Raw genomic sequence first — 17,034 nt, 5'->3', positions numbered from 1 at the left:
ATACTACTAGGCCCGCCTGCCATCCTGCCCGTTTGTACAGAAATCCGGACAAATGGGCAGGCTGGCAAAACCTGCCCAGTAACCCGGCCACGTCCTCAAAAAGAGGACATGTCCTGGAAAAAACGGACGTATGGTACCTCTATGACCATCACCAGTTAAATTCAACAATACTATTCAATGCTGGGCTATGTCCAGACTTGTTGGCTGCCAGGACTGATACTGACCCACATAAGACACTGAATATCAGCAGTGATCTCTATAAGAGGATCCTTAAGGGCCACTACTTTGTTTCCAACCCCCCCCCCCCCCCCATAGCGGTACCCCATTCCACCCACCTACCACCACAAGCAGTGCCCCATTCCGGTCCTCCACCTCCCAAAGACAGCTCCCCCTCCTGAACCACTCATTTATATTAAAAAAATCCCTGGGGAAGGAGGGAGATAGAATTCCAGAGGGGAAAAGAATAAAGTGGAAGAAAGGGAAAGAAAAGGAGAGAGAGAGAGAGAGAGAGAGAATGCCTAAAGGCTGCTTCCTGATTTTAAAGAATATGCACTTTGCCTTCCAGGGTACCACAGTCTATCCCATGCTGAGCTCAGTCCTGCGTGACCCGAAACAGTATCAGAACCCGGAATCTTTTGACCCCGGGCACTTTTTGGATGCCCAAGGCTGCTTTAAAAGAAATGATGCCTTTATGCCTTTCTCTTCAGGTATCTCAACCTATTTTTCTTATTGCTGTTTTATAGATACAACCTACTTGCATTTGTTGTTCTCTTCAAGAATTGCTTTACCTCATTTGAATTTGGAGTTTCCTGCTTTTCTGAGGGAAATCAAAACCATAAACTCTTACATGCAACAAGAGGAAAACCAGGACTGGATCAGTCTAAGGTGAAGATGAAACCAGCCAGTGCCCTCAACCAATTTTCTCTAAAGAATTTAGGAGGCAATTTTAAACAGGACACCTAGGATAGGAGGATAAGAAGTTGCTTACCTAGGCGCTATTTTATACAGAAAAGTAGGTGTCTATTTTCATTTTTAACAAAAATACTAGCATAAATCGATCTCTTAAACTGCAATCAAGTAGTGTTCTATAATTTGTTCACTTAACTGTGCGCCCCATCCAAGCTCCTCCCAGATTCTGCCCACCTTCAACCTAGGTACCATTAGGCACCATTGCATTTAAGCACCAATTTATAGAATAGTGAGTTGCCAGAACATTGGCATTTACACGCACGTGAACACAGATATATCTGTAATGATATTATGGAGATTTATGTACATTCTTGGTGCCTGAATGTTGGCCCACTCCTGATAAAAAATGAGAAAGAGGGATCAAGAGTACACCAACCAAAGCAAACTAAAAAAAACCACACACAAAGTCCTTCAAGACAGGGACAATCAAAAGTTCTTTATTCAAAGAAGACCCAACACAGGCCATGTTTTGGGGGAAATTCTCCAGTGTAAGGGGTCAATAGAGCGTAAAACACCTTGTTGAATCTTGCAGTCAAGTCCTTAAAAATATAATACAGGAGAGTAACTCTTCAAGTAAATATCAACTCATATGTGGAGAGCAATAGCAAATGCTTTAGCTGTGCCGATTGCATAAGAAATGCCATCGCTTGCTAAAAACTGCTAAACCAGAAAGCCCTCCTTTATAGCATGACCTCCGAAATGGCTAACACTGAAACCACTATTTTAGTGACTTTGCAGGGACTGAGCCTTGCTGTCAATGTGGAGATTGTTACTAATTCCACATGCAATATTGTGCGCTATCCTGAAATGCGCATGCAACTAAAGTGACTAATGAACCAATTAGCATCGGTAATTGGGTGCTAACAATCAATTATTGGAGTTAATTGACAGCAATTTGGATTTGCAAGCCCATCTTGCTACAGGCTGTTCTAGAAAAATCCATGCACAAATCTTATAGCATGCAACTCAAAAGAGGGCATGCCATGGGAGGGTCATAGGCGGGTCAAGAATGTTCTCTATAGATGCGTTCAGTATTACCAAATACCAGATGCCTAAATTATGCACCAGGATTTATACCAGGTTTCAGCTGGTGCAATTCCTCACGCTGAAAGTTTGGCACGGAAACCAGCACTAAGCACTATTCTATAAATGGCACACAACTCGGATCATTGTTTATAGAATAGCGTTAAGTGTGAATTTTTTCTAGCACTGTATTTTGAGCAATAACCAACTGGAGAGCAAAATGATGCAAATCACTACTCAAAATATAAATTTTGCTCAAAAACCTGACATAGAGTGTTTGCTATCCGCTGTTGCTACACAGAGCATTTAAACAATTTAATCAAACAGAAGCCTCAGCTTCCCCGAGGAAAGCCCACACTGGCTAATTACAGAAACCTCAATGGGATTACTATCACTGGCTTCAACATGTCGGCAAAAACAACAGTGGAAAAATAACTCCCCCAAAAAATTGAGGAAAAAAAAGCCACTGTTGAAAAAAGCAGAAGACACTGTATCTAATAAGTAGCAGGTGAAAACACTCTAAAATCAGTCTCTATGTTATAATATACCCAATGCAATACAGTGTCCCCAGACAAAAAATGTTTAAGATAAGGTGGAAGCTCAAAAACAGTGCACTGCCAGCGCCAGTTAGCTTGCGATGAATTGCTAGTAAGTTGCTCCCCCCTCCTGAAGCAGTTAAGGCGAAACAAGGGGGCACTTTGTCGAGGATGAGGACATTTTAGACATTTGAATTCAAGGTGTGAAGCAATTGGACACGTTTCCAAGGAGCAAGATTGGATTTGATATACCGCAAGTCTCCAAACAAAATGTTCCAGGCAATGTGGAGGCTTTGTCGCATCAGATATCTTCTTACCAGAGACTTGTTCCGTACCCTTGTCCACTGGCTTGTCCTATCCCATCTGGATTACTGTAGTGGAATTTATTTTTTTGTTACATTTGTACCCCGTGCTTTCCCACTCATGGCAGGCTCTATGCGGTAGGCAATAGAGGGTTAAGTGACTTGCCCAGAGTCACAAGGAGCTGCCTGTGCCGGGAATCAAACTCAGTTCCTCAGTTCCCCAGGACCAAAGTCCACCACCCTAACCACTAGGCCACTCCTCTGCTCTTATGTGGGTTGCCAGGCCTACTTATTGAAAAAGTTCCAAACGGCTCAGAACACTGTGGCGAGACTCATCCTTAGAGAAAGATGTTTTGCTCACGCTGAACCACTGCACTTTAAACTTCATTGGCTACCTGTACAGGAGCGCATTGCTTTCAAGATCTGCTCCTTAACTCATAAAATCATCTATGGGGCTGCCCCGGATTACATGCTCCCCTTGATCGACCTTCCGCCAAGAAATGCCAACCCTGCTGCTCGGTCCTATCTCCACCTCCACTTTCCGAATTGTAAGGGTGTCAAGTACAAGAAGATCTTCGCCTCGTCCTTCCGCTATTGGAGTCCCAAGCACTGTAACGCACTACCTCGCCACCTTAAAACTCAAGTGGACCATGCCCTTTTGAAGAAGTTGTTAAAGACATAGCTCTTTGCCAAGACCTACTCCCCAACTTACTCTGCTGATTGATGCATCCCCTGTCCCTTACCCTGCCTAGCTCACGCTGTTAGATTCTCCTCCCCTATTTGCTTCTTGCATACTTGCCTAAGTGTTAACTTTGTACTTCTATTTAATTCTCTGTAAACCACATTGCGCCTGCATGAGTGGGAAAATGTGGGATATAAGTAACCCATAAATAAATAAATACATACATAAATAAGTAGCGTTGGCAGTGAACTGTTTTTGAGCTTTCACCTTATCTTAAACTTGTTTTGTCTGGGGACACTGTATTGTATTGGATACATCAGGGCCACCGACAGCCTGGCCTCCAAAGGGGGGTCTGGCCCTGGCTCCAGCAAGCTTCTTCCTGCCTGCCTGCTTCCGGGTCTGTCCTCTCCTGTTCCTGCGTGCCGCCCAGGAACCAGATGATTGCATTAGCGTGATATCGCGTTAATGCAATCATCCAGATCCCGACTCCCAGCATAGACAAGTGCAGGAGGGAACATACTGTGGGAGCAGGCAGGCAGAAAGAGGCATCCCCCCCCCCCCCTCTTGGAGGCAGAGATAGAAAGGTAAGGGAGTGGGTGGGAGGGAAGGTGCGGTGGTGCGCGGTGGTGCAGTTCTGCCCCAGGCCTGACTGTATCCCTTGGCGGCCCTGAGGTACATTCACCTGCTACTTATTAGATACAGTGTCTCTGCTTTTTTCAATGGGGCTTGTTTTCTCCTCAATTTTTTGAGGGAGTTGTTTTCCCACTGTTGTTTTTGCTGACCTGTTGAAGCCATTGAGGTTTCTGTAATTGGCCAGTGTGGGCTTTCCTCGGGGATGCTGAGGCTTCTATTTGATTAAATTGTTTAAATGGTCTGTTTAGCGACAGTGGATAGCAAACACTCTATGTCAGGTTTTTGAGCAAAATTTACATTTGATCGTACTGTATTTACTGAATCTAGTCCATTAGGGGTAATTTTCTAATGACCTTTTTACACATGTAAAAGGGTTTTTATAAAACTATCTAAGGGGTTACACGTGTAAAAATATTCACAGTGCCAAGAAGGCATGTGCTTTTATATGTTCAATGTACACGTGTGTTCAAGGGAAGGCATTTGGGCAGAGCATTAGTGGAATCATGATCTCTGCATATTTTTTAGCAATCTAGGTGTGAACATTTACAGCAGCTCTATGGCTGCTGTAGATGATCACACCTAAAATACACTCTGTCCCCCCAGTATCAGCAGCTGGCCAGTTACATGCCCACTAACCGGCTATCCACCGATATTCAGCAGTAAATGGCCAGCCTTGTACTGCTGAATATTGCCAGTTAGCGGATAGCCAGTTATTTCAACCGAAAGAAAAGGCTATCCGCCGATTTTTTAAGTCTGACCAGCCAAGTTTGGCAGCCATATTTGGCTGCGCACAACCCTGGTATATCTTTGGCCGGTCTGACTTTAACTGGCCAGTGCTGAATATTGGCTTGGCTGGTCAAAATCAGACCGGTGTAAAATAAATCAGATTTTCAATGCCAGTCACTGGAGTGGAGGAGTGGCCTTGTGGTTAGGGTGGTGGACTTTGGTCCTGGGGAACTGAGGAACTGAGTTCAATTCCCACTTCAGGCACAGGCAGCTCCTTGTGACTCTGGGCAAGTCACTTAACTCTCCATTGCCCCATGTAAGCCGCATTGAGCCTGCCATGGGTGGGAAAGCGCGGGGTACAAATGTAACAAAAAAAAAAAAAAATGGCTTGGCATTGAATATCCTCAGAATCAACCACGGTTAGTATGTACTAATTTGGCAGTTATCACAGGATGCCTGAGTATGTGCCATGTCATGTCATTTTAAGCTGTGTTAGCACCTAACACAGCTCTGTAAAAGGGCCCCGTGGAGGGGCATAATCGAACAGGGCACCCAAGTTTTCATGAGGGCGTCCCCGCGAAGGGGCGAGGAAACCTGTATTATCGAAACAAGATGGGCGGCCATCTCTCGGGTCGACCATCTCTAAGGTCGACCTAAATGTGGAGATTTGGGCGTCCCAAATTTTCGGCGATAATGGAAACCGAGGATGCCCATCTCAAAAATGACCAAATGCAAGCCCTTTGGTTGTGGGAGAAGCCACCATTTGTAGTGCACTGGTCCCCCTCCCATGTCAGGACACCAACCAGGCACCCTAGGGGGCACTGCAGTGGACTTCAGAAAAAGCTCCCAGGTGCATAGCTTCCTTACCTTGTACTACTACTACTACTACTTAGCATTTCTATAGCGCTGCCAGGGTTACGCAGCGCTGTACAAGTTTAAACATGGGGAAGGACAGTCCCTGCTCTGGAGAGCTTACAATCTAAAGGTTACAAACCATGTAGTCAGTGTAGGTATCATGAATGGGGAAGGTGGTTAGGTGCCAAAAGCAAGGGAGAAGAGATGGGCTTTGAGTAAGGAAAATGGGCAGGGAGGGCGCATGGCGTATGGGCTCGGGAAGTCTGTTCCAGGCATAAGGTGATGCGAGGCAGAAGGGGCGGAGTCTGGAGTTAGCGGTGGTGGAGAAGGGTACAGATAGGAGTGATTTGTCCTGAGAGCGGAGGTTACGGGTGGGAACATATGGGGAGAGGAGGGTAGAGAGGTAATGGGGGGCTGCAGATTGAGTGCACTTGAAGGTCAATAGGAGAAGCTTGAACTGTATACGGTAACAGATCGGGAGCCAGTGAAGCAACTTGAGGAGAGGGGTGATATGAGAGTATCGGTTCACGTGGTAGATAAGACGTGCTGAGCCCCCCAAAACCCACTCCCCACAACTGTACACCACTACCATAGCCCTTAGGGATGAAGGGGGGCACCTAGATGTGGGTACAGTGGGTTTGTGGTGGGTTTTGGAGGGCTCACATTTACCACCACAAGTTTAACAGGTGGGGGGATGGGCCTGGGTCCGCCTGCCTGAAGTGCACTGCAGTACCCACTAAAACTGCTCCAGGGACCTGCATATTGCTGTCATTGAACTGGGTATGATATTTGAGGCTGGAAAAATATTTTTAAAGTTTTATTTTTAGGGTGGGAGGGGGTTAGTGACCACCCGGGGAGTAGGAGGAGGTCATCCTCGATTCCCTCCGGTGGTCATCTGGTCATTTAGGGCACATTTTTGTGGCTTGGTCGTAAAAAAATAAGGACCAAGTAAAGTTGGCCAAGTGTTCATCAGGGACGCCCTTCTTTTTTCCATTATCGGCCGAGGACGCCCATGAGTTAAGCACGTCCCAATCCCACCTTCACTATGCTTCCAACACACCCCCGGGAACTTTGGTCATCCCCGCAATGGAAAGCAGTTGAGGGCGCCCAAAATCGGCTTTTGATTATGCCGATTTGGGCGACCCTGTGAGAAGGATGCCCATCTCCTGAATTGTATCGAAAGATGGGCACCCTTCTCTTTCGAAAATGAGCCCATTAGTGATTAAGCACTAAAGAAATGATAAGTAGTAGTAAATGGCCAAACATATCCACATAAGTGGTGATTTATTTTTTAAATAAATGAGCTATACAGTTGGCACAGTGGCCAACTACATAACTACTTCTGAATGTGCTTATCTGGAATGCCAAAGTAAATTTTCTCATGTTCAGAAATATTTGCACAGCTGAATACTGTCCTCCATAAGCACTTCGAAGCACAGTGTGTATCTTCTTGTTCAAAAAAAAGAAGAAGCAATCCAACGATTCTGATCTCAGACTCATCTATGATCTTTTCCTCTTGTTTTTAGGCAGACGCGTCTGCTTAGGTGAGGGCCTGGCACACATGGAGATCTTCCTGTTCCTTACCACCATCCTACAGAATTTCAACTTAAAGTCCCCTGTGGATCCAAAAGAAATTGACCTGAGTCCAGAAATTAGTGGTTTTGGGAATATGCCACGTCCATACCAGCTCTGCCTCCTCCCTTGCTAATGCTTTGGTTTTCTCTTAAGAAAGGTGGTAAATCGAGCCTTGTATTAAACATTAATGCGACTGCTAGGCTGAAAGTGTTCTACCCCCAAAACTTGTGTGTCCATATTCATATTTGTTTTGTCTTTGTAATTGTAGCATTTAAGCCAAGTTAGCAATGACTTCCTGCTAGAGTTACAATCTCTGTTCTCATGTTGATTGTGATCCATTTACTCCAGTCACTGGGAGAACTGCCAGGTTCAGTATTCAGCACAAGGTACATGCTCTGACTTTATTGGTCAATCAACAGCCCTCTGTCTTTATAGGTATTCTTTACAACCCTCCTTGCAGGACAGAAACCTCTGTTTTGGCAGGGTCATCCCAAGTATATCTGATGCCCTGGGCGAACCTTCAGCCATACACCCTCTCCAAAGTGCAATTCAAGATCCTACCCTCCTGTAGTCAAGCATCTGCCCTTTCTTTCCCTCCCATCTTCCATAGTACAGCATCTCCTCCTCCCCTTATTGTAGAACATCTCCACTTCCTCTCCCTACTCCCTCAGGTGGACATCACTCCTCTACCTCCCTCAATTCCCCACCAAATAACCAACATCTCCACTTCGTCTCCCTAGCTCTACCTTCACCTGCAGGTGGCCAGCATCTCTCCTTAATCTTTCTACTTCCCCAGGGTGTCCAACATCGTATCTCCCCTTCTCTCCTCTCCCCATGTTGAGCATCTTATCGCTACTTCTTCTCTTTCCCTACATATCCAGCTTCCACATTTCCAGCCTCCCCCAATATCCAGGATCTCCCTTTTTCCTTCCCACCCCTCCCTATCCAGAATCTCTCCCACATCTTCTTTTTCCATCACAGGGCCTGTTCCTTCCCCTCCTCTGCTGCTGCTCCAGCACTGCCTATGCCTCCCTGAAGCTCAGCATGGGGCCTCTGGGCACAGGTGCATGTTTAAGGACTACTGTGTCCTGCCCATTCCAGCACAAACATCTTGCCAAAGGGGGCAGGGCCCAGCAGACCTTGAGCATGTGCCTGCATGCAAAGGCCTCATGCTGTGTACACCACTTTCAAGCACTTCAAGGTGGTCCGGAAAGAGGTGAATAGAGGCAGAACAGTGGAAGAGAGAAAGGAGCAGACCCTGTTCTACCACACTATCAGCTTATAAATTATTTTGCCCTAGGCAAACACCTTGTCCACCTATAGGCAGGGACAGCCCTGCATCTTGAGCTCAGAGATCAAACAAGTTACTGTCTCTTTCCAACCTTTGGAAATTCATGCTCCTTTTAAAGACCAGCATCTGTCTTATCCCTAAAGCTCAATATCCATCCAAGTATTCACTGAGCATCCCTCTCTTATTGCCTTCGACATCCATCCATTCAGGATTACAATATCCATCTCTTCAAGTCTATCAGCCAACTGAACAGCATCCAGTTTCAAAGACTCATCCTGCCTGGGCAGAATTTTTGTTTCAACTATTTGTGTGATTTTTTTTCCATAATAAAGAACTGGAAATCAAGAAAAGTGAATCTTTTTTTTTTTAATGTTGGGCCGGTTTAGCTAATTTTCAGTAATGCAGGCAATGTGCATTGTAAGGAAAGTATAAAAAGACTGAGTCTCAGATGTGCAAGGCACTGTTGCGTCACACCCCTTTGCAGCAGAAATCTTTCTGAAAATCCGGCCTTTTTCTGATGGTCCAATCACTCTTCTAGGTATAGGGGAAGTGAAAAACACTTGAGGTCTCCTGCTTAATTTAGCGGACCCAGGGGCCATTAGGCCACCTCAGGCAAGAGTCTCAGGTGGCACTCTTTAGGAACGGCATCTCGGGGCGGCTTTGTGGCATTTTACCTGGTCACAGTGACTTTCCAAACCTGGCAGCGATTCCCCTATGCTGCCCTGCCGCCGCAGGCACCCACCTCTTCCCTTTATTGTAGCCACCTGAAGTAACTTCCTGTTTCGCTCAGGCAGCCACAGTAAAGGGAAGATGTGGGTGCCAGCAGTGCATGGGAATTGCTGCCGCTGCCGAGTGTAGAAAGTGACCAAGTAAAACGCCCAGGGGAGCAGCATCTGTGCCCGGGGGGCACCAGCCTGCAAGCTCTGCCTCAGGCAGCATCTTGCCTTGGGCCGACCAGAGCGGACCTTTTACTAAGCTTCATCAGATGCTAATGTGCACCTAACTCAGTGTAAAATGGTGTACTGCGGGATGTGATCAGGTGACGTGCAATAACTGCCAAATTAACAAGTGTTAAGCTCATGCTACAAACATATATACACTTTTTCAAGGGACATGTCAGGGATGCGGAGAATGGGGGTTTCTGCACTACTCAGTTAGCGCAGCTACATTACCACACACTAAAGGGGGGAGGATTCTATATATGGCGCCTAAAAAATCCACATGGAACACATTTCCGCCTAAGCGTATTCTATAAGATTTAGGCGCGATATATAGAATACGCTCGGTTCATATCCCTGTGCCTAAAACTACGCAGCTCTATTTATACCAGTGAAAACGTGGCATAAATCCCGGCACCTAGATTTATACGGACTGGACCGTATTCTATAACAATGCATATAAATTTGGGAATGTCCATGAAACGCCCATTTCCCCACCCATGGCCGTGCCCCTTTTGAACTGCATGCTTTAGAATTTAGGTGCAATTCTTTACAGCATACACTTAGCAAGTTAGGCATGTAAATTCTAATTATTGCCATTTAATGCTCATTATTGCTCGTGCGTTGTTATACAATACACCTGGATTTTGGTGCGGATCTCTAGGAGCAATATATTGAATCAGGCAATAAATGATTAGCGCAGAATACCACATGAATCCTTACTGCCTACAAAAAGAATGGCAGTAAATACTCAGTAAAATGTTTAATTGTTGTGTGCTAATTGCCATTAATACAGAAAATAGAAAAAGGACATTTTTATGGCTGCAGTAAAAACGGCCTTAGCAGGTGGGAAAAACTTATGTAAGGGTGAGCAACAGACACATTTTGCTTTAGCTTAGTAAAGGGACACCTTGGAGATCTCATAGAAGTAACCTCAGGGCTGCAGTTAGGTTTTGAGAAAGAAAGTCCATGGGGAGTTCCCATTTGAAATCTTGCTGTTGGGATAGTGCAGCACAGGTGCGAAGAATGAGGACACAGGCACTGCTTATTTTCCCAGAGATGAGAGCCTGAGGCAAATTTCAAAAGCAGAGGGAGGAGGGTGGAGAGCCATGGTAAATTCACACACTTTGTTTATTTATTGCAAATGAAAACATCCCTATTCTCTCCCTCTCCCAACTACCACCAGCATGTTCCCCTTCTGGCCCTATGGCTCTCTCAATTGTTCTCTCCATTCTTCCCTCTCTTCTTCAATCCTAAATACTTTCTCTCTTTCTAAATTCCTCCCAACCTCATTTCATGAAGCACCTCCTCCCTTTCTTTTTTTTTGTTACATTTGTACCCTGCACTTTCCCACTCATGGCAGGCTCAATGCGGCTTACATGGAGCAATGGAGGGTTAAGTGACTTGCCCAGAGTCACAAGGAGCTGCCTGTACCGGGAATTGAACTCAGTTCCTCAGGAACAAAGTCCACCACCCTAACCACTAGGCCACTCCTCCACTCCCCCACTTTCTCTCCTCCAAACCCCCATCTCTACTGCAGCATCAATACTTCTCTCTCCAACTCTTTCCCCCCTCCAATATTTCTTCCCTTCTTCCTCCAATTCCCCTACTACCTCACCTGTAACATCTTCCTATCTTGCAGGCCAGGGGCGTATCTGCGTGGGGCCACAGGGGCCTGGGCCCCCGCAGATTTCGCCCTGGCCCCCCTCCCCGCGCCTACAATGTGCTGCGACGTCAGACTCCGAACTGGATTCAACGAATCAGCAGCGTTACTTGCAGCATGGCCACGGAGGAGTCGGAGGAAGACGAAATATGAAGACTTTGGGTCGGACCTTGGCTGGCGGGGGTTGGGGCCCCCCGCCAGCAAAGGTAAGCAGCGGGGGAGGATTGACGGCGGCGGCGGCGGGGGGGAGAGGGAGGCAAAAATGTGCCCCCTCTCTCTGGCTCTGGCCCCCCCCCTACCGCCAGATTCCAGATACGCCCCTGTTGCAGGCCCCTATCTTTGCTTCCCATCCTACGCCCATCCGCCTCTACTTTTTTTCTCTTCTCCCTTCTCACTTGGCTAATCAGAACCCCAAAGCATCAATGCCCCAGAGCTGCTGAGGGGGCCACCATTTTCCGCCCGCCCATAGCTTTGCCCTGCCCACAGCTCCACATCTCACACACCTCGATGAAGCGGGCCGCAACACCAGCAGTTGCCTCCCCTTCCATCAGCAGCAGGAGATGCCTTAATAAAACATTATCTCCTGCAGCCACGGGACCAGTCCCACAGCTCTTACCACAAGACTGGTCCTGTGTCAGTATGAAATTACATTTTATTAAGGCGTCTCATGCTGCTGTGTCCATAGCTCACCCTTACATGAGTTTTCCCCATCTGCTCAGGCCGTTTTTACTGCAGCCGTAAAAATGGCCTTTTTCTATTTTCTGTATTAATGACAATTAGCACACAACAATTAAACATTTTACTGAGTATTTGCTGCCATTCTTTTTGTAGGCAGTAAGGGTTCATGTAAGGGGCTGGTCAGATGAGATCCCAGTCAGTGATTTTCAGTGGCATTATTATTATTTTTTTTTTTTTGTTACATTTGTACCCCACACTTTCCCACTCATGGCAGGCTCAATGTGGCAATGGAGGGTTAAGTGACTTGCCCAGAGTCACAAAGAGTTGCTTGTGCCTGAAGTGGGAATCAAACAGTTCCTCAGGACCAAAGTCCACCACCCTAACCACTAGGCCACTCCAGATACTACTGCTGAAAATAATGTCCAACTGCTTCAGCACTATTTGAGCAGTGCTGAGATGGTCAAGTTGAGGAGCTCAGACAGAGCCAGAAGTTATCTGGGTACTGATAAAGTGCAGCAAAATAACTGTCCCCAACTTGTCTGGATAGTTATTCAGGCTGAATAACAGTGGATAACTTGCAGTGGCCACATTACATCTGGATGTTCAGAACTTATATCTGGGTATGGTCCAGAGATGAATATTTGAATATACATTTTAAGTGCCGCAGTCATCATTTGAAGTCGGTGCTAACCACAATCTTTAAATATCAAGGGAGTTGTTTTTATCTTGACTTTTTAGCATCACAGCAAAATTAATAACCAAATTATATTACTTGGACTTTATAGTTTGAGGCATTACAAAAAAGTGTTACTGTGCACCAGGGCCGTTGTGAGAGCTTTGAGGGCTCACAATTTAAGTTTGTACCTGAGGAAATGGAGGGTTAAGTGACTTGCCCAAGATCACAAGGAGCAGCAGCAGTGGGATTTGAACTGGCCACCTCTGGATTACAAGACTGGTGCTCGAACCACTAGGCCACTGACTCCCCTGCAGTGGCTCCACACAGTGGGCAAGGCAGAGGTGATAAGGGTGTGTCGCACAGGGTGTGATTCTGGCTTGCGATGCTTCTGCTGCACATAATCCCCCCAATATGCAGCAGGCAGTGCTTTTGCTGTCCACCACCAGCGTTTCCGGTGACCGGCATTGAATCTGAGCAACTTAACCACTTAAGCCGACATTCAGCACTAACTGGTTAAGTGCTTAGTGGTTAAAGATTGGGCCTGCTATTTATGTGCAATTTAACCTCTAAATCTCACACCAACGTAACTCATCTATAGTAAGAGAACTCTCATCTTATAGATACATGGAGGAAAAATCCTAGGTTGACCCTTGCCAATTCAACTGTCAATGGCAGGAGTAGACTGAGGTTTTTTCCTCTATGTGTATATGAGTGCCCTCTTACTATAGATGAGTTATATTGGTATAAGATTTAGAGGTTAAATTGCACTGTGAGCATTGGCCTGCTATTTATGTGCAATTTAACCTCTAAATCTCACACCAACGTAACTCATCTATAGTAAGAGAACTCTCATCTTATAGATACATGGAGGAAAAATCCTAGGTTGACCCTTGCCAATTCAACTGTCAATGGCAGGGGTCGACTGAGGTTTTTTCCTCTATGTGTATATGAGTGCCCTCTTACTATAGATGAGTTATATTGGTATAAGATTTAGAGGTTAAATTGCACTGTGAGCATTGGCGTTCCTAGGGGGGGGGGTGCGGTCCGCCCTGGGTGCACGCCGCTGGGGGGGTGCCGTGCGCGCCTGTCCTCCGTTGTTCCATGCTTCTTCTCTGCCCCGGAACAGGTTACTTCCTGTTCCGGGGCAGAGAAGAAGCATGGAACAACGGAGGACAGGCGCGCGCGGCATCCCCCCAGCGGCGTGCACCCGGCGGGGGGGGGGTTCCTTCGCGGGGGTGTCCTTTCACCGGGGGGGGGGGGTCCGCGCTGCATCGGGGGGCGCTGCACCCGGGGGGCGGGGCGCATCTGCGATCCGCCCCGGGTGCCAGCCCCTTCAGGAACGCCACTGACTGTGAGTACTCCACCACCTTCCATTTTGATTTCTAGTGAGAACTGCTATTTTTTTTGGCCTATTTCAATGGCTAAACGTAGCCAGTTTGGCAGTGAATATCTGTGCCTATGTTGCGTGATATAGCTGGATAGCAGCTAGCTGCTAACTGCAGATATTCAGCAGGAGATAATTGGCTATCTCCCACTGAATATCTGCAGTTAGGTGCTAAAACACTATTTAACTGACCAGGAGCCGTTCCTGACCAGTTAAATAGTTTTGAATATCAGGCCCTATGACTTTATATGTACAAAGATTTCTAAGCAGAGGTGTTGATGTTTAGCAAGGTTTCAAGTCACCCATTTTGAGGAGAAAGATTTTGGGCCGGTCCTGGATTTTTTATAACTTTACCCTGATGCATTCTGGCATCTGCATTGCTGATTTCACTGGTTAGAAGCAAGGCCTACAAACATAATATGAAGTGCATGCCGGAATGACGCCTAGCCAAAAACATCTCCCTCCCTGAACTTTGTAACTTGGCAGGTCTTCAGTAGTGTGTGACATGATTAAGCATTAAGCACCAGGACTTGATCCAATATCTTCTCGAACAGTCAAAGCTGTGCAAAAGGCTTGTGCTTACAGAAAACTCTTCAGCAGAGGCTGGTCACTGCTGATTTCTGCAGTCAGTGAACTTGAGGAAATGTGGCCATCTGTTTACAGAATGACTCTTGACAAAGCAACTGTTCTGGTCCTGGCTTTCTGTATTGCATGTGTGACATGCCTTCTGGCTTGGAAAAAAAAAGGACTAAAAGGAAGGCTTCCCCCTGGACCCACTCCACTTCCACTAATAGGAAACCTTCTGCAGCTGAATGCCAAAGACATGTTCAGGTCCCTGCTTAAGGTAAGGCTGCTGTCTCTTAGCTCCCCTCCTGCGCTGTAAAACTTGTAATAGTCTTGTCTCTGACAGAGGGCTTTAAGATGTCGATTAAGTCTATGCGCAGCACAGTGACATTAAGTTCCTTTTGTATCCACCTCTTCAGGGACAACTGAGGGTTACCATATGGCTCCAGAAAAAGGAGGACGGATTGAGCCAGCCGGGTTTTACTTCCATTGCTTAAGCAATGGAAGTAAAACCCGGCTGGCTCAATCCGTCCTCCTTTTTCTGGAGCCAAATGGTAACCCTAATTCTGACTCCCTAAACAAACCTTCAGCCATGCAGCTCCTCCAGGGCTGCCGAGAGGGGGTGGGAGCAGGGGAGGCAAAATTCCCAGGGCCCGGGCCTCCAAGGGGGGCCCAGCGCCGGTGTTAGGCTGCCGGCGCTGCAGTCCCCGGTCTCACCTGCCTGCCTCCTCGGCTCCGGGCCCCCTTCATTCAAAGCGGCAGTCGCAGATCGCGTCTCTTCTGGCCTTCCCTCCCTGTGTCCCGCCCTCGCGGAAACCGGAAGTTACATCAGACGAGGACGGGACACAGGGAGGGAAGGCCAGAAGAGGCGCGATCTGCGACTGCCGCTTTGAATGAAGGGGGCCCGGAGCCGTGGGGGCAGGCAGGTGAGACCGCGGACTGCCGCGGCGGGGGGGGGGGGGGAGCAAAGGGGGGACGAAGGTGGGGCAGCCTTGCCCCAGGCCTGGACTAGTCTCTCGGCGGCCCTGACCTCCTCTATCAGGATATTTTAAAGCAATCTGCTGCCTGAGACAAGAAATAAAATGGTGTCCTCCCTCCTCCCCAAGACACCCAACAGGAAGGGTTCCCTCAGAGTTCATGTTAAGAGGGTATAAGAGATGATGTTGTCACTCAGAACACTGGCCAAGGGTTGCTCCAAGAAAGAAAAAAAAGAATGCAATTTATATCCCAGGCTGTATAATAGAAAACTTTGCTTTTACTGCAAATACTGCAGCAGTAAATTATGGAGCCTAGGACTCACTGTTGTGGTCATGCCCTGGGTCACCTCTCCTTCCAGTGACCAGGCCCTGTGGTTGTTGTGGACTGCTTCCTCCCTGTTTCCCAGTCATGTTGCAGAGATCATTCCAGTCATGTTCTGATGTTCCAGCATTCCAGCCTTGTTTTGGTGTTCCTGAAGCCAAGCCTCATTTTGGTGTTCTGACAGCCAAGCTTCATTCTTACTTGTGACATCATCACTAAATGCCTTTATAAAGCACCTGAGAACTTTCAGGCTTTGCCTTTGCAACAGACATCTTCAGATGAGTTTTCGTCTGTGTGTGTTTGCTGCAGTTCCAGCCCTGCTCCTTTCTGTCCTGCCAGTCTTCAACTTTAGTCTCAACCCTGCTTGTTCCAGTCCTGTAAGCCTTCAGCTTCAGTTCCAGTCCTGTTTGTTCCAACCCTGCCTGCTTTCAACTTCAGTTCCGGTCCTTTAAGGAGTGGCGTACCAAGGGGGGGGCGGTCCGCCCCGGGTGCACGCCGCTGGGGGGGTGCCGCGGCGCGCACCTGCTCCAAGTTCGCTAAACTTCATCGCTCGTTCGCTGCAGCTCCCTCTGCCCCGGAACAGGTTACTTCCTGTTCTGGGGCAAAGGGAGCTGCAGCAAAGTTTAGCGAACTCGGAGCAGGCGCACACCGCGGCACCCCCCCCCCCCCCCAGCGGCATGCACCCGGGGGGGTGTCATTTCGCCGGAGGGGGGGAAGGTGTAATTTAGCGGGGGGAGGGCGCTGCACCCGTGGGGGGGGGGGGTGCATCAGCACTCCGCCCCGGGTGCCATCCAGGCCAGGAACGCCACTGCCTGTAAGTCTTCAGCTTCAGTTCCAGCTTTGCTTGTTCCAGCCCTGTCTGTCTTCAGCTTCAAGCTACATTCAGTTCCAGCCCTGCAAGCCTTCAGTGTCAGTTCCAGTCCTGCTTGCTCCAGTCTTCTTTGTTCCATCCCAGCCTGCCTTCAGCTCCAGCTCCAGTCCTGCTTGTTCAAGCCCTGCTGTTCCAGCCCTGCCTGCCTCCAGCTTCAGCTCCCATCCTACTTGTTCGGGTCCTGCTGTTCCAGCCCTGCCTGCTTTCAGCGTCAGCTCCAGTCCTGTTTGTTCCATTCCTGCTGTTCCAGCTCTGTCCGACTTCAGTTTCAATTCCAGTCCTGCTTGTACCAGTGTACCAGTCCCGCCTGTTTTCAGCCTCGATCCTTGTTTGAGTGGTTCGCCTGCTGCTTCCGGTCATCAGCAGTGG

General features: G+C 47.7%; 2 protein-coding genes across 5 annotated transcripts in view; both read left to right on the top strand.

Annotated features, from left to right (window-relative positions):
* Positions 1-7,434, top strand: part of LOC115479452 (cytochrome P450 2C42-like) — a 44,636-nt gene extending 37,202 nt beyond the window's left edge. For all 4 annotated transcript variants that reach the window (XM_030217361.1, XM_030217359.1, XM_030217358.1 and 1 more), the window contains 2 exons: positions 566-707; positions 7,253-7,434. In XM_030217361.1, coding sequence (XP_030073221.1) covers positions 566-707; positions 7,253-7,434 — 324 coding nt within the window. The remainder of the gene's footprint in view (positions 1-565; positions 708-7,252) is intronic.
* Positions 7,435-14,482: 7,048 nt separating this feature from the next.
* LOC115481201 (cytochrome P450 2G1-like) overlaps positions 14,483-17,034 on the top strand; it is a 73,462-nt gene continuing 70,910 nt past the window's right edge. Inside the window, exon 1 of the mRNA XM_030220285.1 lies at positions 14,483-14,775. Coding sequence (XP_030076145.1) covers positions 14,575-14,775 — 201 coding nt within the window. The 5' untranslated portion in view covers positions 14,483-14,574. The remainder of the gene's footprint in view (positions 14,776-17,034) is intronic.

Source organism: Microcaecilia unicolor, chromosome 11 (genome assembly GCF_901765095.1).
Source record: "Microcaecilia unicolor chromosome 11, aMicUni1.1, whole genome shotgun sequence".
Taxonomy (NCBI): Eukaryota; Metazoa; Chordata; class Amphibia; order Gymnophiona; family Siphonopidae; genus Microcaecilia; species Microcaecilia unicolor.
This window is presented reverse-complemented; position numbering and strand designations above follow the sequence as displayed.